Raw genomic sequence first — 19,619 nt, 5'->3', positions numbered from 1 at the left:
CGTGGCGCCTCACACGTATACTTCATTCCATCAAGAATCACGGATGACACTCCGGACGTCGGAGGGCTTTCACTACGGTGTCTCCTCTAAATGGGAAAAATCCCTATAGTCGACGTCTTCTACTGGACTACTACTACTACACTCCCCTATCTCACCATCATGCTATTTAGTATTCTGCCATGCTGACATGCTCTGCGCCCCTTTTTGCGCTATCTGCGTCTGTTTCTTGCACGCGACCCGCCAGGGCTGATCGGGTCTAGTGATCGGAATGCGGCCATCGGTCCGTGCGGGTGCTGCGCAGCGCATGCTGGTCGGGTATCCTGCGCCTGAAAAAGAGGCCCAGCTGCTGGGTACACCACATACTGTAGTAGAGTCATAGTGGATACTGGACCTCCAAAGCCGAGGAGAGGGATTCAGCCTGTCCTGCGGAGTGGGACAGGCTGGAGCCCATAGTCCACTTTACAGTAGTTAGTCGCTTCACTAACGTTGACTAGTGGAGCGGGAGGCGATCGGCTCCCGTGACTCGCTCCTCTCACGTGAAGGGTGTGTGACTTGGGCCAGTTCAGGAATGATAGCCAGACTACTTGATGATTTCGTGAGGTTTTGCCATGTTCTTGTACCCATTTCGGGGATCAAAGAATGAAGCTACAGTAGCTTGGGCAAATATACAGCAAACAGTTATTCTTCCCGAGAGAGATCCCCTATTCCCCGAAGGGAGGTTAACCCAAGATCCAGTCCCGGTTCCACCGGGAAACAGCACACACGCCACCCACGGAATCCTGGTCATCGGGCCAAGTGGCAAGGCAAAAGGTGTTCGTGCCAGAGACTTGGACCTCAAAAATCCAGGCGACCGAACAGATAGTTGCGTATTGCGGTGTGTATGTCAGAGCTTGGGCACACACCATTGAGCCTTGCCATCGAGCAAATAGTACTGTAGCTTTACAGCCCCACGAGCAGAGTAACAGCAGAGAGGTCAGAGTCAGACATGGGCAAGAAATATGACCCAGGCCTGGAAATTGGAAATCACATCCAGCTCGGCCAGTATACATATACAGCGTGGAGGAATCGTGAACTGTCTGGGGCGAGATTGGACGAGTCGACTGGCCCAATGCGCCCCGAGCGAATGTACATCGGATGATCTTCGGCGGGAGGTTGCTCTTTGCTTCTGCTTTTCCTGGTAATGTTGCAGTGATGCCCACTCTCCAGTAGGGATTTGATGCACCGGCCAGTATCTTTAGTGTGTAGGATATGTACGGAGTAGTGCATATGAGTAAAGCCATGGCCCCGAGCCTTTCAGTCTGATCCAGCGACCCAATTGACTCTGTCTTTCCTGCACTATAGCACCAAGGAAGTATATACATAACTCCAAGCATACGCATCAAACCCAGCTACATACACATTTAAGTACCGTCGTCCAAGTTCATGTCCACTTGCCAACCACTAGGTACCACCCACCCAAGACCTTTCTTGAGAAATCGAACCAACCTTAAATCCTCCTTTCATCCTACCCGTACTCAATCCGGCCTACGGGTTCCAGGCGGATTTCAAGTACAGTAGCGACCAAGTAACTCCCTTTACCACCCTATAAAACCAACGGGCCTCCTCCTCGCCGTTTCGGGACCAACCCGCATCCTGCACTCTACACCCTCACCGCTGCAGAACCGCCTAAGGTTCGCAGCGGATCATTCAGGCTTTCAACCCATCCAGTCTCTGCTACGTGGTCCAGCTCCGCAAAAGGTTGAGAAGAGAGCGAAGGCTATAAGCGAGATGAAAAGTTGACCTCTCAAAATGTAACGAAAGGATGTGCCAACACATCCTTAAAGCGTCGATCTCGCCTTGTCATGGAAATGAAAATAGGAGGTGGTATTGAAACTAAGAACAGAACAAACGCCGGTAGCCACTGCGCGCGCGCCCGATTTATGCGCCCGAAACCCCTTGCCCTGCCGGGGCAAATAAAAACATGGCAGACAGACAGATGAAACAAAAAAGCAAGATGATGAGATACTGGAGACCACCAAGATGAAAATGTCTCCTTGTTTCAAACCCCGGTCTCCTGCTCTGCTGCTGCACCTGCACCTGGATCCAGGTAATCCTCGCGCTCGGCGGCCTCATATTCGGCCACTAGATCCATCACTACCGCCCTTGCCTCGTCAAACTCACTTAAGTCTCCGCCAGCGAACGGCGCTTCCTTCTTGTACGGCTCCAAGAAGGCATTACGCTTGCGCAGCCGATCGTATTGTTGAATTATGCGCTTGAACAAGGTCGCCACGGACGTGTGGTTAGCCAGCATGAGACCGCTGACCCGGTGCGAATGCTGCAGGTACGGCGATTTATTCGTCAGGGCAACCTGGATACTGGCCGGGCCCCAGGGGATGAACGAGGCGAGACGGCGCTCGCGGATACGCAGTAGCGATTTGTGCACGTCGGTAGGGTCGGCCTCGCCTTGGATCATGTTGAGGATACTAATGTAGCAACTGGATTTGCTGGGAGTCATGGAGACCATGCGGTTCTTCGGCTGAAGGAGGCGGCGCATCACGTCTAGGACGGTGGTTTTGCGCACGGTCTTGGCTTGTTCGATGCTGTCGCCGGTGAAGGGAGTGTAGGAGGTGAGCAAGAAGTGGCACCTCGGCGTGGGAATGAGCGAGGCAATGATTCCGGCGAGGTCGTTGTGCATGTAGCCTGGGTAACGGAGTGTAGCTGTGGATGCCGACATTACCGTTGATACCTACAGAGTGTTAGATTTTAGCTGCTCGATATAAATCGTATATGGAACTTACCAGCTGGTTAGTCTGGTCGAAATTAGTCTTGTCGTCGAAGGAGCCTGGTCTCATATGGAGGCGGTCGGCGACAATGCGCGAGAGAGCACCATTGTCCAGTACAACCTGCAATAAAGTTAATCATTACGCAGCAATTGATCGCTCTGGAATAGGCACATACCACAGAATCCGCATCTTGCGTCAATCGTCGCATAGAAAGCAAACTGTTGTAAGGGTTGACGACGACATCTGTTGTTTGCATGTCCGGGAAGACGGAGTATGTCTGGATCAGCTTCTTAGGGAAACGATCATTCATTCGTTCCAAGAGGTAACTGCCCAATCCAGAGCCTGTACCACCAGCAATCGAATGTAATAGCATGAAGCCCTGGATTCACAAACGGTGAGTTCTAACTTATCACGGATTTGGTGTCACATGTAGATATGGGAGACATGACCATACCTCTAGTGAATCACTGCCATCTGCTTCTCGGTCGATCATATCAAAGATCTCTTCTTGGACCCCTTCTCCAGCTGCATATCCAGCACCCCAGTTGTTTCCAGCGCCGACACCATTTTGTCCAATAAAGAAGTTCTCGGGATTGTAGATGTTGCGATAGGGACCGGATTGAATGGCGTGGAGGACCTGTGTTTATTTTAGTATTTAAAATCTCCAGATATGACAGTCTGAGAAATGTATTTGTCCCCAAAACTCGGTCAGAAGGAAAGAAAAGATCGTACTCGTGGTTCTAGGTCAAGTAGGATCGCTCGGGGAATGTATCGGGTGTCGTCACTCTGCCCAGTATTCAATTAGCCCCAGGGGTTGACGTAAACGGCTTCAAGCATTTGTCTCAGTAAAGGAACTGACCTGGTAGAAAAAAACATCCTTCCGATCGCCCCCCTCGGTTGCAAAGTCCTCCAGGTTTCCATCTTGGCTGATGCCATGCTCCAGGCACAGCTGTTGCCAGAATTGACTACCGACTGGAGGGAGCGACTGTCAGCAAAGATCATCCAAGACTTCCCTTGTACCATCCATCTCGCCGGATTTGAAGTCGGGCATTCGGGCGATTGCGGTGTTGGGTTCGTTGCGGTCAAAGTCCGCGGAAGAGAGCAACATACCGTTGTTGCCGCATTGGCCAGCTTGGATCGTGATGATTTCCCTGCAAAGAGCATTGGTATCAGTGCATATAATATTGTAGAAGATTCCACTCGTATATTTGAGCTCGAAGTACCAACCTAGGCATCGTGGTCCAAGTTTGCGCCGTTGAGGGGAAGTGAAGTTCACGCGTATCGCGTTGACGCGGGGAACTTTTTGGGCTGCAGTCGGAGGCCTCAGGCAGCAATTTGCGGTTGGTAACAAAAACATCAACACAGGCACGAATATTGATCAAATTTACAAGACTCCTTCTAAATTCTTGGCTGGCTTCGCTAGTAATACAAGTCCTAAATCTAATGCCATGCTATTTATTACCTCATAGCATCTTGCCCTCTTCGGCCTAAGGGTATCACCATCACCTCGTTTCCGCCTCTACAACAAGAGCTCTTCGTCGTCGTGCTAATAGCCAGACCGACAATGGTCGGCTAGTTGGCGAGCTCCCGCAATGACTCCATCCACAATTCGGACTCGAGGGCCTTCTTGCTTGCCGTAGGCTTTGATGCACCCTTCTCTCACTGCTTCCTCCATCCCCACCATGCCCGCACAGCCCAGGCAAACCGCTGCAACGAATGTACTCGAGTTCTGCAGCAGTCTGGCTGTAGCCTCCGAGATCCGACGCCTGACCTCGTCGGGATCAGTGTGGTGCAACTCGAGAGCAGACAGGCCAGTTGTCTCAACTCCTGCGAAGCAAGCAGGGGTTTCTCGGTCCTTCCCGACGAGCATCTCAGTGACCGCGTTGGTGAGTTCTTGCTTCCATCCACTGCCAGTGGTTACAATGCCAAAGGAATCTTCAACTTGGTCACGGGCGTACATAACAGGAGTGAGCTTGAATGCGCTGATCAAGGAGAGTGATGTGGTGACACTGGCTTCGAAAATGCCAGTCACATAACGGTGGCGGTGGCTGTCGTGTTTGGATTCGTATTCCGCGATTGCTTGGCGTAGGATCCCTACGAGAGGGTGGGCAGAGTAGCAAGCGACGAGAAATGCGTCAAAGTCCGGGATATATTGGGTCGTATTTCGGCAGACCCATGCAGTCTTGGCCGAGTCCACGGAGTTGTTAATGCTATCGATGGGGGCTTCCCGGCCGTTAGAATCACAAGGAGAGGTGTAAAAGTGCCACTCGACGTCGGTGAAGTTGAGGCTGTCCATGATGGGCTTCAAGGCGTCTGTCATCTCCGTAGATACATTCGGATTGATGACCATGATCTTGATAGGACGATTGTCCCTTTGAGAAGGCATGATGGAAGGTGTCGGTTCTTTATGATGCAGAATAGATATTGTTGAATAATGATCAATTTGTGTTGAGGGTGATTTGAACAGGAGTGATTCAAGATATCTCGGAAAGGGCGTTAAAAGGTTGGATTTGGCAATAACGCGGTCAGGTCCGAAAAAAGGTGGAGCTATACGAAATCTCTCGTCTCAAAAGAGTGGTACATTCGGCAACCCCTCCCCCGGGCTCCATCATTACCAATCTCACCTTCAACTCCAACTTCAACTCCGATCTCCCTTTGCCAGCCTCCTCCTTAACAATTGAATATCATCGCTGTTTAAAATGCCGCTGATCGCACAAAATCCCCAGCCTCGAGTCATCCTCGGCTTGATGACCTTTGGCCCAACCGAGTCCAAGGGAGCCCGTATCACTTCTCTCGACGAGTACAACAAGTGCCTGGACTACTTCCAGCAGCAGGGCTTTAACGAAGTTGATACTGCCCGGATCTACGTCGATGGCGAGCAAGAGGCATTCACGGCCAAGGCCAACTGGAAAGAGCGCGGTCTGACCCTCGCGACGAAATGGTACCCGCAGGTAGCTAGTGCTCATAAGCCTGCCGTGGTGCGCGAGAACCTCGAGCTGTCTTTAAAGGAGTTGGGTACCAATCAGGTTGATATATTCTATCTACATGCACCGGATCGTTCGGTTCCCTTTGCGGAGACCTTGGAGATGGTCAATGAGCTGCACAAGGAGGGCAAGTTCGTGCAGTTTGGCCTGAGCAACTACACTGCCTTTGAAGTGGCAGAGATTGTTATCACCTGTACGGAGAGGGGCTGGGTGCGTCCCACAATCTTCCAGGCCATGTATAACGCTATCAGTAAGTTTTGTGGACTTTGCCCCGCGAAAGTGCTCTTTTAGTTTCATTATGCGCGTTTCTTGAGCAGCACTAACAGACTCAATTATAGCCCGTAATATTGAGACTGAGCTGGTCCCCGTTTGCCGGCGCTACGGCCTTGACATTGTGATCTACAACCCTCTTGCCGGAGGACTGTTCTCTGGAAAGTACAAGACCAAGGACGTTCCCGCCGAGGGAAGATATAGCGACAAGAACGGCACCGGAAACAACTATCGCAACCGGTACTTCCGAGACGCTAACTTCGAAGCCCTCAGCATGATTGAGCCTGTTGTTGAGAAGCACGGCTTGACGCTAATTGAGACAGCCTTGCGGTGGGTGCGCCACCACTCGGTCCTGAAGATGGACAATGGAGGCCGCGACGGTGTCTTGGTTGGAGTCAGCAGCTTCTCTCAGCTCGAGACCAACCTGAATGACCTCCAGAAGGGTCCTCTGCCGGATGAAGTTGTGGAAGCTTTGGATAAGGCCTGGATGGTTGCCAAGCCTTATTCTCCAAACTACTGGCACCTGGACCTGAAGTACACTTATGACACTCAGGAAGCCTTGTTCAAGCCGAAGCCCAAGGTGTAAATAATTGTCGTTTGACGTCTCATGCTTGGAGGCTTTGTCTTTAAGATCGCTGTACGGCTGTACATATGCAATTTGATGAATGGAATACATAAGAAATGGGGAACGATAGTAAATTTGATGTGTTCAGGATCAAGTGGATAGCTTTACGTTCTAAGATGGACTATCTCGCAGATTCTTTTGTCCATTCTTCGCCATACGTGGCTTGTTGAAGAGTACGGGATGAGAGACCGATCCAAGACCCAGACACACGAGTCCGCAACGCTAGTGCCAAGAAGGGCAACTGAGCATTGATGAAGTCCGGGCGTTTGTGACTTATGCTCAAATCTTGGATTACCAAGTCTCCCATGCGACGCTGATGCCAATCATGGTCACTCGGAAGAGACGCCTGAGACGGGCGGGCAGCCTGGCTGATCTAACGCCATCCGCTATACCAAATTTGGATTAGCGCCATGTGCCAGGGCGCATCACGTGCTGCTGCCATCCCCGAAGCAGCATAGACCCCAAAATGACGAAAGCGTCCATTCCTTGGGGTATCATTGTACTTCCGCGGTGAACAACGCTGGATTTTCAATTGTTCAACAGCACGTGTTGAACGTGTCTTACACGAAATCTTTGCTTGAGCGAAACCGAGACATCGTTCGTCGTCGACACCCTCACGACCCCTGGACCCTGCCCGAACGACCTCTACGTGGCCACAGCGCTATCCGCCCCCAAACACGTTGTTGGACGCATGCGAAGCCACAGCATTTCTCGACGATCTGGACTACAGCCGGCTCTGAGCGCTGAGGATCTGACAGATAGAACAGATAGACCCATAAACTTGAGTTGAATCTGGTCGTTATTCCCAAACTCCTCGATGAGCGGGAAACAACAACATCGTCATTTCCACTCACTCCTTATCGGTTATCTTGAGCGGCCAGGACAATTAACCACGCCATCGTCCGATCTCTAGCAACAGCGAACACCCCCTCCATACCCATCCCAAGGCCAAGAGCCGAAGCACACTGAACCAACGCCATTGTGGCTTCGGATAGCATCGAACTTCCGGAATCGCGGGATAAACCCCCGAGCCCCGGTCGGTATTCCCAGGATTCAGACGACGAGATGGTTGGCAACCGCCCCCCAATGCACCGACCGACCGACGGGCGATCGCAGCAACCGTTACTCAAGGACGGCCCTCCAAGGCGCCTTTCCCGATCCAGCTTCAGCCACGATGCGGAAAACCGGCCAATGTTGCACCATACCCGTCGACCTACCATCCAGAGTAGAAACTCCGAATACGACGCTGCCCAAGCGACACGGAAGAAGTATATGATTGCGGGAGGCTTCCTACTGTTGAGTCTGGCTAGTTTTGTCATTCAGACAGAGACTGCCGTATACATTCAGCATGAACTGCATTGGGATAAACCGTATTGCATGCTGTAAGTTTAAAAAAGCCGAGTCACCTATCCATCGATACGAGCCCACACCTGAAGCCCACGGATACTTCCCCTTACCGTCTGCCCATCTGCCCTCTCTGGCCTTTGTAAATCGCTTACCACTCGGTTCTTCCCACACGCAGCTATATTACCCACGGATCCTGGGCACTTCTCTGGCCTGTCCAGCTCCTGATCCTTCGAATCCAAAAGCGAAAGATGTCATGGGAAGCATTTTGGCGCCGCCATGTCTTCCTCATTAAGACCACTGCCCAAATGGTGGAAACTCAAGATGTCCACCTCACCTCCCGAGACTCTCACCGTTCACCAGTGCCGTACATGTTAAAGACAACCGCCTTTGTGACCTCTGCGCTGACGATAGCCGGTGGCTCATGGTATGTGGCCGTTAACCTGACGACAGCCAGCGACCTGACGGCTATCTACAACTGCTCGGCCTTTTTCGCGTACGCCTTCTCGATCCCCTTGCTGAACGAGAAGCTGCGGTTCGACAAAGTCTTCTCCGTGTGCGTCGCCATCATCGGTGTCCTAGTCGTCGCCTACGGAGATCGGCCTGAGAAGAAGGTCTCCAAGGGAGGTACTACTGGTGCCGAGGATCAAGAGGCTCAGAATCGACTCCTTGGCAATATTGTCATCGGTATCGGCAGTGTGCTCTACGGTCTGTATGAGGTGCTGTACAAACGCTTTGCTTGTCCACCGGAGGGGACCAGTCCTGGCCGGGGTACCATCTTTGCCAATACTTTTGGCAGTATGATTGGGTGCTTTACACTCGCTGTACTATGGATTCCTCTCCCTATCTTGCACATGCTCGGCTGGGAGACCTTCCGCATTCCTACGGGCGAGGCAGCTTGGATGCTGCTGATCTCAATCTGTGCCAATGCCAGTAAGTATAGGATATTCAATCGTTTCTCATGTAAACAAACAACGAACTGACCATGTTTGCATCACCAGCTTTCTCCGGGTCCTTCCTGGTTCTAATTTCCCTCACATCCCCCGTCCTTTCATCCGTTGCCGCGCTTTTGACAATCTTCCTCGTCGCAATTGTCGACTGGTTCCGCACAGGCCAACCTCTCTCCTTCGCAGCCATCATAGGCGGGATCTTGATCATGGCGGCATTCTTCCTGTTGAGCTGGAGTACTTACAGGGAGTTGAGCGAGGAACGTAGAAAACATCTGGAGAACGACCAGGTCGAGTCGGAAAGCGATGAATAGATCTTCGCACTGAGGCGGAGTGATATGTCCTAATTTCATCTACATTTTGTTTGGAGTTTAGCGAGTTTCTTGCGTCCCAAATTGGAACTTGTACAGTTGTTGGTTTCGTTGGAGCTTCTCGGTCGTTCATATTTGTTTTCCCTTGGGGTTTCTTTCCTTTCTTCTGCCGGTGGTGAGTGGCCTTTTTGCGTAATATTTGCGCGAGTCATGGATGTTGCATTGGATTAGACAGTAGAGTCATATACTACTCTATGTTCTGGACTGTAAAGTGAGGGGAATCTGAATGTCGAGGTTTACAATATAGCAACTCCATTGACGGTTTTGATTATACTTTATTCTGTCTCGAGAAATCTTTCTAACCCTGCAGTTAAGTTCAAGTTCTCGGTTATTAGTCAAGTTAGCTCAAGCATGATATGTGAGCCTACCTTTCAACATGACTAAAAACACGAACCTATAGTTCTGACAGAATCTCAAATGTATAGAATATCAGTATATTCCACAGCGTAGGTTTCCATCTCCTACATACATTGCGTCAACCCTAGTAGAGATACCAATTTACGTCTATTTACTCTTACTGGTATTGACCGTACGCTCATTCCCAAAAACGGAATACAGTGCGTCCACCACACCGTAAAAATCTGCTCGTCTTGATTTAAGACATCCCCATCCGGCTATGTGATCGTAGCCGAAGTCTGGTCAGCGGGTATGACCAATTCTTTCGGGACGTTCAGGTTGGCTCTCCCAAACAACGGCCGTGGGTCGACGGGCATGTTCCATGGATGGCAGCTCGGCATCCCCGAGAAGAGCGACGGGTTTCGGAGAGATCGGGACCCGATGATGTACTTTCTACCACGGAGTAATTAGGGACGGGTTGATACGGAAATACCAATTAAACAGGGAAAGAATGGAATAGCAAGAGGAACGAAGTAATATAAAACGGAAAGGTCGTCATTGTATAGCGTAGGCTATATAGGTAACTATCTCTCTGGGCTGTGAACACGACTATCTAAAAGCGATGTTATTGCCTAGCTACTGCTAAGGCGAAGTTCGCCAATGGCCTAAGTCCTTTGAGTTGGCCTCGGTACCAGGGTAGTTGGTATATTACAGGGTTGACATGATGTGGGTATGAGGATGTTTGCTAGTAGTGGAAAAATATGTGAGAAACGAAAAGGTGTAAGGTGGTGATGATACAATTGTTGACTTATCCGTTTAATATGAGTGTTCTTAGCTCCAGATGAAGGACGGGTTGGGGGTTATGGAAGAGATATAGGATGAACTCCCATCGCCGCAGAAGAATGGCCCGCGGGTTCTTTGGCTTTCCATCCTCTCCGGTGTAAAATCAGGCGGTATATTTATGATAGTTTGCCTTTTCTGCATTCAGAGTCTGGAAAATGTGTTAGCCCCTGCCTCGGGACTTCCTTTCGTAGAGCTTGTGAGGCAGACCGTCAGCCCTAAAGGAACAATCGCCCTTTTCTGCATTTTTAAATTCAACGGTTTGGGCCAAGGCGTAAGTATTACGATGACTGCGTCTCGGTTAACATGGGGGTTTGCTCGTGATGGTGGCCTCCCCTTCAGCAACTATCTGATGCATGTCGATACCTACCGGGAAGTTCCAGCGAGAGCCCTTTGGTTTCAAGGTGCTATCATTTCACTGGTGGGGGTTCTATACTTGTTCACCGAGGCCACTGTTACTGCAGTGGTCAGCGTCTGCACGATCGCTTTGACAATATCATACTCACTGCCCATATTTGCGGTTATTATTTTTGGAATGTCCGATATTCCACCTCGAACATTCTCTCTTGGACGCTTGCGTCCTGTTATTAACTGGGTTGGACTAGTTAATATACTGTTGTTTGTTGTGTGACTACGGTGTTTTTCCTCTTTCCTGGCTCGCCATCCCTTACTTTTACCACAATGAACTGGGCTGTTGCGGTATTTGGGGCGATGCTGCTGGTTGCAATTGGCTTTTGGTTCACCAAAGGGAAGCGCGCCTACTTGCGGACTGATGGTGCCTTGGGTGAGGTATTTCGCGCTGCGCAACTAGAAAGTCTGGTTCAGGAGTGATTTGATCAGCGTTCAATACAGCCATGACATTAGATATTACTACAGCAGATATTACTACACCCCAAAACAGATTTGTTAAGGTTATTCAGTATTCCAAATTCCCTCTCCGTTTCAATGTCACCTTTAATTAGCATCGGCAAAGTCCCTGAGACTTGTCACTCACTCGACCAATTTAGTTGGAGCAGATCTATAGGTGTACACAGCACGAAGACTTTCCTAAATAGCTTCACGCAGGCTTGTATGATATTCTGCGCTCTCATCACGGACATAGTTGTAGCTATTCCACGCTCGCTCCGTAGCCACTCGGTGTGGAAGTACTCATCGTTAGCTAGAGCTCTCCGGTGTTGTTCTTTTGAGTACATTTCTATCACGACGTGTAAAGCATCCAGATTCAAAATTCTCCTTAAGCCGGATGACACGAACCGCCCGGAGTAAGGCCGCAACTAAGCGGATGAGGGAAGTGTCTTAGCTTTCTAAAGCCATGGCATAGCCACTTCAGGGGCCTAAATTCCATTGCTCGTATGAAAGAAGATAATCTTGCTCGGGTTGATATGGAACAACGGAGCCGTATCTTGATTTCATGGCCGTGGTCTTGACCTTTCGGGTTCCTACTTCGGCTAGCATCGATAACCAAAGGATAGATCTGAAAATGACCCGTTAAACCTGTTATCATGTAGCTTTGCCGAATTTTACGCATCCTGGCACCGTGAACCTGCAGCAATCCATCAATCTTCCAAAACAGGATTTGTAGTTTGACGTACGCGTAGACTTCCTCGATAGCTGCACCAAATGCCAACTCGCCAAGTGATATAACTCCAGCCTCAACCACTAGTTCAGCCACGTCCGATTACTCGGCTGTGGCTGGCTGTGGGATTTGTATGTACTTTGCGCTTTATTGTCGCTTCCCGGTTGTTCCTTTCTGTCGGGTTTTCTTTCCTTGTTGCCTTCGGAGTTGTCCGTACGCTGCACGGAGTGAACAAGAACGATTTCGGATTCGTGGATTCTCTCGGATTTGATATTCCTTCTACCGGACTATCCGATCACTCGGTTACTGGATTGCACGTTCAGCTCTCAAGGAGCCATGTATTTCGATAGTCAACCTGGACAAAGTACGATGGCATATCCATAGATAGTGTCAACTATGTCAACTACTGAGAGGCAGCGCTGGATCTCCCGTTGCCGCCTGGCTTGGTGCCGATCGGCCCCGCCCAACCTTCCCCCTTCTCTCTTTTCGCAGCAGAAGACCTGAACCCACATGCAATTTGCAGGCCCTCCACGCTCCGCCATTGGTTATCTCTGGCTGCTGACGCAGGGGGTATCCAAAAAAGATGTTTCATTTGGTCCTGGCCGCCCCTCGATGGCGGTGCAGGGGAGAACTACTGCCTCAGCCCTCCCGATCGCCCTCGAGTCTGACACGATGGCCCTAACATGTCCACCCTGGACTCTCTTTCTGTCAAAATGGCGCTAAGTGGTCGCTCTCACTATTTATATCCAGGTTTACTGGTGCCAAGCCCCCTATCTGATGGAGATGTTGCAGGAGGCCTTGGTACCAGTAGTGCGACCTGGCAATCTCCCGGGCAATGGGGCTCTCCCACCGACCGGCCCCCATCTTGAACAGACAAATGACAGGCTCTTCACCTGTTACTTTTTGAAGGCCATCGGACACTGGCCCTGCTTACATTCCATCAACCCTAGACCGTGCCCGGATGATTCTCTGAAGATCCAGCGCGCCCTGCAACCTGCGACGGGGGCACATCTCACCCCGGCAGCCTTCGACTCGAGGCCGCAACCCCCTGTGACTCGCATATAACCCCCAGCGTGGCGTTCTGTAAGACCCACCGGTAACAAACGAAATTGCGTCGACTGATTGGCCCTGAGCGTTAGACTCATTGGTGCCTGCAGCCCACTTTTTCTCCGGATGCGTGCGCCTGCTTATTGGCGGCGAGCCCTTGGACCCCAGGATCCTGAGATGGTCGTACCCGGGTCAACTGGGAGATAAAGTGGGAAGTGGGTTGGCAAAGTGGTCCGTCCAATGCCTGTAACTACGGCCCCATCGGATTGTCAGCGAACGAACTGCTGTGATTATTCAAGGTCGACACGTCGTCTCCTGGTGGCAACAAAGTCATGACGTCCTCTATTATTCTTCTCAACCCTTTTCTCAAATGGCGTTTCCGGGGTTCGCCTGTGAACAATGGATCAGATCTCCCTTTCCACGGAACTCTGATTATGTTCGTTCTCTTCTGCTTCGATTTCAGATCCAGGCCAGAGGCGGCGTTCGCCAGGAGTCAATAGACCCGACGGGGATGAACCTTCTCTGGTGAGATACTCCGTATAGTAATAATTTGTTCGATTGGCGTCAGGCCGCCAGATAATCCAGGGCCGCAGGGATCGCTCTCTCCTTCAGGCTTCAGCAGACGTAGGATCCTAGGGCACATCCTTTTTTTTCAGGTGACCCTATTTGATGTCGTAGTGCATGCAGAACTCCATCGTATACGTACAATGGCCTGGCACTAAGGCTCTGTAGGGACTAGCAGCGAGGCCATACACTCAGACCTGGATGTAATAATAATGGATCCCCCCTCTGGTTGCTTTGGACGGAGTCTCCGTCGTCGCAGGATTATTCCTGTATCGACATCGTATTGATCCCTCGTAAAATCGTAATCTCCTCCTAAGATTAATCTCCCGGCCTCCTCGTACCTATTGAACTGGCGTTCGGATGAGAACGGGTAAAATACCGTACCGTAACCATCGTACGGGCCCCTCCTGGATTGTTGTTCTTTCTCTCTCGCCTTTTCCCTCTCAACCTTCTTCTCATCGACCTTTCCAACCTTCCAACCCTCCAACCTTCACGACTCCTCTCTCTTCGCCCACCCACCTCTCCCTCCTCCGTGGCCCTCGTCGTGGCCGTCCGTTCCTTATCCACCCTCCCGTTTTATGCTTCGACCTTGCGATCGACTTTCTTGCCTCTTCCGACATCACTCGTTGCGTTCTGCCTGGTGCGGAAGATTCCAATGATTCTCGCTCGAGGCAACTAAATCGACCTCCAGATTCCTTGGACTTTTCATTGTAGGGAAGTCAAACGGTCTGGGGGTCTGCTTTTTGTCCATCTGGATCTTTTCGACCATCATTTTTTATTTATTCTTGTTCGATTCGTTATTTTTTTTCTCGCTTTGTTCTTGCACAGCATTGATGGCTTCAATTTCTCTTCCCCCGCAGCACCGGTCAGGGTTTTCGCAACATTTTGACTCGCCTCCATCCCCGAATCCCAATCATAATCGTCGTCTGACGATGCCGGCCCCGTTGCCCAATCCGCCGTTTGTGTTTCCGGCTCGCGATCCAGAGGATTCAGAGGCCTCCCACTCGCAACCGGAGACGACGGAGCGTCGGACGCCGCCTGCTCTCCCGGCATTTTCGTTCAATCCCGGGGCGGGACCATCTTTACAGCCTCCGACAGCCCCCATTCCTCGACCAGGTGGACACAGACGGCGCCCCAGTGAGTTTGTTGGGGGCGATCAATTAGTAACTCCAGGGGCCGGAGAATCTGCGGATAAACGGGAAGAACCAACAACCCCGACACAGCCCAGTGCTCCATCTGGTCCACCGGCAGGAAGAGGACCAGGACGACGACATCATGCTCATCGCCGCTCGACCGCAATCTCCGGAGTCGACCTGAATGCGATCAACAAGGCATTGAACACCAACCCGGCCGCGAGTGCCCCCACTACCCCTGGAGATCATACATTCGATGACAACACTACTCGGCCACTTTCATATTCAGCCACGAGTCTCAGTCGTCCTACGCCGCCGGCATCACCTCGGTTTCCCCCGGTGCCCCCGGTGCCGCCCATTCCGTCTGCAATTCGTATCGAGCCCGCCCCAAGTAGTGACAATGGGGATACAGGACGCCCCGCCTCTGCAGTGTCGTATGAATCTTCGCCGAATGCCCATTTAGTGAAGTTTGAGCAGCCGGAGCTTCCTGTCCCTGTGCCGCGAGCGACGACACCCAATCGAAGGTCGAAGCCACGGCCGAAAACTGCCGATGCATCTTTGTCCTTTGACCTATTTCAGAGCAAGGAAGCGCCCCCGGTGCCCGCTGTTAAACGCTCGAAATCTACCGGTCACTCTCGTTCAAAGAAGAGTAGGTCAACCGGTAATCTCGATGCCACACTTGCCAATCACACGAGTGACGATGCCCATTCGACCGATACATCTCGCCCTTCATACTCGGATGATGGCTCTGAAATGAGCGATACCGATAATGAGGCGGATGCCTGTTCTTCTTCCAAAAAGTCCCGCTCAAAGCATAAGAAGAAACAGAAGCGTATTCGCTCATGGGCTGGTGGTATTCTGACCCGCGGCAAAGGCAAGCGCCATGCCAAGGGGGATGCCGAGGAAAAGCACGAGAAGAAGGCAAAGCCAGCTGCACTGACGCCGCCTACTCTCACACGAACTAACTCGGAGGTTGGATCGGTTCTGGAGGTTGACTTTGACAATGACGACGTCGTCGTCCTTCGCACTCCTACTAATACCGAAGCACCAGTGTCGGCTGCCGAACGTGCTAAAGATGAATCGCCTATGCCGATGCCTAGTTTGGAAACTTCATGGAAACCTCGAAGCTTCTACGAACAGAACGTCCAAGGCCAAGACGACGTTTTGAGTAGTCCAATTATTGACTTGGACGCTGCCCTTGGTCCGTTTAATACCCCTGGCGACAACCGGCAGTCTCGAGGCACTCCAAGCAAGTTCTATCTGGCATCTCAGCGGATGTACAGTGGTGGACGACGTGGTGAATTCGTTGGTCCAGAGATGCGGTATCATCGTCGTACAGAGAGTGCTCCAGTGATGCCTCCTTTTGACAGGAGCGCTCTTAGTGCCGTTCGTTTGACCGGCCCCTCGGAAATGGAGACTCCTGATGTCTTTTACGAGGAGGATGAGGATGCATTCCTGGCGGCAAATCAATCTCCCAGGAACGAACTCGCCTCTTCAGCCCCTGCTGAGAGTGCTATTCCTATACCGCCAGTATCTTCAGATGAGGATAAAAACTCAGTCGAGAGTGAAGATACTACGGATACATTGACCAAGGCGCCCGAGCCTAGCTCTCCAAAACCTACAGGTCTTGGAATTCAGCCAACTGAGGAATCTCCAGCCGCCGAGGTATCAGGTGTGTTCGGCCAGCGTGCCGCTGTCGACGTCATGCAAACCACACGCAATCCGTTTACAGGCCAGCCTCGAAGCCCCGTGGAAATCCTAAAGTCGGAGGAATGCGTGTCCAAAGCACTTGGCCCGCCTAGCCCCGACGTCTCCCCGCGCTTCCTAGCTATTGACAAGCGGCCGGCTACATCTCCCCAAGAGCTGCTGCCGGGCATTCCTCTATTCTCGCTGTCCGCCGGTGTCTCGCCCTCGGATTCCTCGTTCCCGTCGCCCGATATTCCACGGTTCAATGACCGCAACTTCTCCTCACATTCCTACCACCACCTTCCATCAGAATATCCGTACGCCTCGGTTGAGGATGTTCCGTCCCTCACGAGCAGTGCATCAACCATGACCAATACCATGCATCGCTTCTCTGGTTCATTTTTCCCTCGCGCTCGCCTGTCCACCGACCGAGCTGCATCCTTTTCCGCCGCCGTCAACCGACGTACCAGCCAAGCTACTGCTTCCAAGCGCTCCAGCCTGGCTAGCTTGTCCAAACTCGTCGGACCTAATCCCGAGCGCAGCAAACTCTACCAAGAAGAGAAGCCTCCTGGGGATACACTGGAAAAGGCTAAGAAAAAGCGTCGCCTTAGCCGCTTGATGCATTTTTGGAAAGTGAAGGACAAGGAGAAGCACACAGAACCGGCCGCGTCCTCTGACCGGTCGATACAAGAGTAGACCTACTCTTTGGTTCTGATTTGCATTTACGTTTTCTTTCATGGCGCAACATCTCGGCATAGCGATATCCTGGCAAGAGTCATCCGTTCCGTTTTCTCATCCTCTTCTTGCACTTGCCCATTTGGTTATCTGGGCTCTCTACTCTATTTTCTCTCTCTCTCTCTTCTCATCCTCCCCGATCGGTTCTGTACATATTTAGCTTCGGCTCTTTTTTTGGTTTCCTCCTGTGGATTCTTCTGTTGTTTTGTCTGTCAGTTCGGCGGTCATTTTTAAACCCTCTGTCTGTGGTCTCTGTGCAGACGTTCCTTACGAATTTCTTTACTCTTGGGATCGCCGTAGCTGGCTCCTGAGTATGATATGCTCACATCTTTCTTGTCCATCATTTATGTACCTGTGTGAGTCATGCACGGATTGATTATTGACCTTCTCTACGATCGTTGTCCCTGTCTGGACCTTTTCCTTTTTATCATCCTTTTATTCATCTTTCCTTCTCGAAACATTTTTCTTGCTTCATGGCGGCCTGCCTGAAATATCATTCTTACCCACCCTCCTCTGCATGGATGGGCTCTTTTTCCTTATTATCATCCTCTTCTTTCTTATTCGTGATTCTGTTTGTATTTTGTTAGGCGGGGATGTATTGTATCTATCCGATACTCTCCCGCTTCGGTGTTATGTAGCGGCAATTTGACTTTGTGATAAGCTGATAAGCCCAAAAAAAGTTGATCTCCCACTTTCCTCACGTTAAGCCGTTCAACCACCCTTAAGAACCCTCAATTCTCGTCTAATTCATTCTCAATACCACATCAACATATATCATCAACACTATATAGATCTGAACCAACACAATGCCAGGTGCACGACAAGGCAACCGCCGCAAAGACAGAGACACCTTCGACTCCAAACCCCTCCAACGAATCCGCCAACCCGCCAAACAACCCGAGAAAGAAAAGCCCACCGAACGCACACCCCACGCCAAACCCGTCCCCGAGAAACAAAAAGAAGACACAGACTCCGGTCCAATCAACCTATCAACAACAATCCCCCTCCCCGTCCAACAACTCCTCCTCGATGTCTTCAAGACAGCCCTCCTCACCACCCCGACCGACCCGCACGCCTCCCCCGAAACACAACCCAATGCACGACCCCCCGCTACGCCGCTGGATACAAAGACCCTTGTCCAGACGATAAAGTCACACCTGTACCAGCGGGATTTTGACTCGGCGTTTGCTGAGGCCGGGGAGGAATTGCTGAGGGCGTATGCGTTGCGGTGGAGTGCTGCGCGGGCGTTGGGGTATGCGGGGATTTTCAAGGCTGTATTGGGGTGGATGAGGTCTGGGGAGGGTGGGGAGGAGATGAATCTATCTTTGTCGCGCTGTTTGGGGGATGGGGATGGGACGAGAGTTGTGTGTATTGGGGGTGGTGCGGGTGCGGAGATTGTTGCGTTGGCGGCGGTGTGGAGGGATTTAAGGGATGATGGGGATGGAGATGGTGGTATTGCGAAGTTGGAGGATGGTGTTGCGGGGGTTTCTTTGGATGAGAAGGGGAAGGAGATGGAGAGGGAGAAAGCTGATGGCGAGGGCGATGAGAGTGTTGCTGAGCACAGTGACTCTCAGAAGACTGCTGGTCTATCGCCGAAGCTCTCTGTGGCAGCGGTTGATATTGCGGATTGGTCTATTGTCGTGGAGCGTCTGGCCAAGACGATTTCTTCACCGGATGTTCCAGCGCAAAAGACATCAAAGTACCACCCGCCTTTACTCTCCGAGTCTCATGGTGCGACGGGTCTCGATATATCCTTCACCCAAAAGGATGTCCTCGGTCTTCCAGAGTCTGATTTGAAAGATCTCATCCTGGGCAACGAGCAGACCACTCCCACTCCCACTCCAACATCCCTCCTCGTCACCCTCATGTTCGCCCTCAACGAACTCTTCACAACAAGCATGCCCAAAACAACCGCCCTCCTGCTAAACATGACCGAGATCCTCCCAGTCGACGCAGTTCTGCTCGTCGTCGATAGTCCCGGCAGCTACTCGACCCTGAAACTGGGTAAAGCTAAAGATGGGGCTGCACAGGAGCGACAGTATCCAATGAAGTTCTTGTTGGATCATACGCTGCTTTCGGTTGCGAAGGGGAAGTGGGAGCGAGTTTTGACGCAGGATTCGCGGTGGTGGAGGCGGGATGCGGCGAGGTTGAGGTATGAGGTTGGGGAGGGTGCTGGGTTGGAGGATATGAGGTATCAATTGCATGTGTATCGCCGGGTGTAGGCTGGTTTGTTGGATGTTTGGTGTAAGGTGGATGGCTATGATAAAGTATATGAAATGTGATGATACCCTTAGGCTATCAAGACCTTACAATAGAGACATACATTGATATAAATCCATGATGAGAAAAGATTTACCTCGATATTTTACCCTAGTCACGAAGACAAGGTTATGCTTTGT

At 51.3% G+C, this 19,619-nt stretch overlaps 6 protein-coding genes across 6 annotated transcripts; 5 read left to right on the top strand and 1 right to left on the bottom strand.

The window, feature by feature from the left end:
* Window positions 1-2,038: 2,038 nt before the first annotated feature.
* N7458_007091 (uncharacterized protein) lies at window positions 2,039-5,148 on the bottom strand (the record flags this gene model as incomplete). Its single annotated transcript, XM_056910473.1, has 7 exons — window positions 2,039-2,725; window positions 2,778-2,882; window positions 2,938-3,141; window positions 3,217-3,399; window positions 3,622-3,734; window positions 3,783-4,070; window positions 4,326-5,148. 7 exons carry the CDS (start codon window positions 5,146-5,148, stop codon window positions 2,039-2,041), a joined length of 2,403 nt encoding a protein of 800 aa, XP_056766177.1.
* Window positions 5,149-5,461: 313 nt separating this feature from the next.
* On the top strand, window positions 5,462-6,602 carry N7458_007090 (aldo/keto reductase family protein; the record flags this gene model as incomplete). Its single annotated transcript, XM_056910472.1, has 2 exons — window positions 5,462-5,996; window positions 6,085-6,602. The coding sequence occupies 2 exons, from the start codon at window positions 5,462-5,464 to the stop codon at window positions 6,600-6,602; spliced, it is 1,053 nt and encodes a 350-aa protein (XP_056766176.1).
* A 1,104-nt stretch (window positions 6,603-7,706) lies between these two features.
* Window positions 7,707-9,246, top strand: N7458_007089 (DMT family transporter; the record flags this gene model as incomplete). Its single annotated transcript, XM_056910471.1, has 3 exons — window positions 7,707-8,023; window positions 8,164-8,918; window positions 8,987-9,246. The coding sequence occupies 3 exons, from the start codon at window positions 7,707-7,709 to the stop codon at window positions 9,244-9,246; spliced, it is 1,332 nt and encodes a 443-aa protein (XP_056766175.1).
* A 1,914-nt stretch (window positions 9,247-11,160) lies between these two features.
* Window positions 11,161-11,441, top strand: N7458_007088 (uncharacterized protein; the record flags this gene model as incomplete). The annotated part of the gene is made up of 2 exons (XM_056910470.1): window positions 11,161-11,306; window positions 11,381-11,441. 2 exons carry the CDS (start codon window positions 11,161-11,163, stop codon window positions 11,439-11,441), a joined length of 207 nt encoding a protein of 68 aa, XP_056766174.1.
* A 3,058-nt stretch (window positions 11,442-14,499) lies between these two features.
* Window positions 14,500-17,181, top strand: N7458_007087 (putative cell wall proline rich protein; the record flags this gene model as incomplete). The annotated part of the gene is made up of 1 exon (XM_056910469.1): window positions 14,500-17,181. The coding sequence occupies one exon, from the start codon at window positions 14,500-14,502 to the stop codon at window positions 17,179-17,181; it is 2,682 nt and encodes an 893-aa protein (XP_056766173.1).
* Window positions 17,182-18,026: 845 nt separating this feature from the next.
* Window positions 18,027-19,442, top strand: N7458_007086 (25S rRNA (uracil2843-N3)-methyltransferase; the record flags this gene model as incomplete). Its single annotated transcript, XM_056910468.1, has 1 exon — window positions 18,027-19,442. One exon carries the CDS (start codon window positions 18,027-18,029, stop codon window positions 19,440-19,442), a length of 1,416 nt encoding a protein of 471 aa, XP_056766172.1.
* Between the last annotated feature and the right edge of the window lie 177 nt (window positions 19,443-19,619).

Source organism: Penicillium daleae, assembly GCF_028827525.1.
Source record: "Penicillium daleae strain IBT 16125 chromosome Unknown utg000006l_segment0_segment0, whole genome shotgun sequence".
Classification (NCBI taxonomy): Eukaryota; Fungi; Ascomycota; class Eurotiomycetes; order Eurotiales; family Aspergillaceae; genus Penicillium; species Penicillium daleae.
This window is presented reverse-complemented; position numbering and strand designations above follow the sequence as displayed.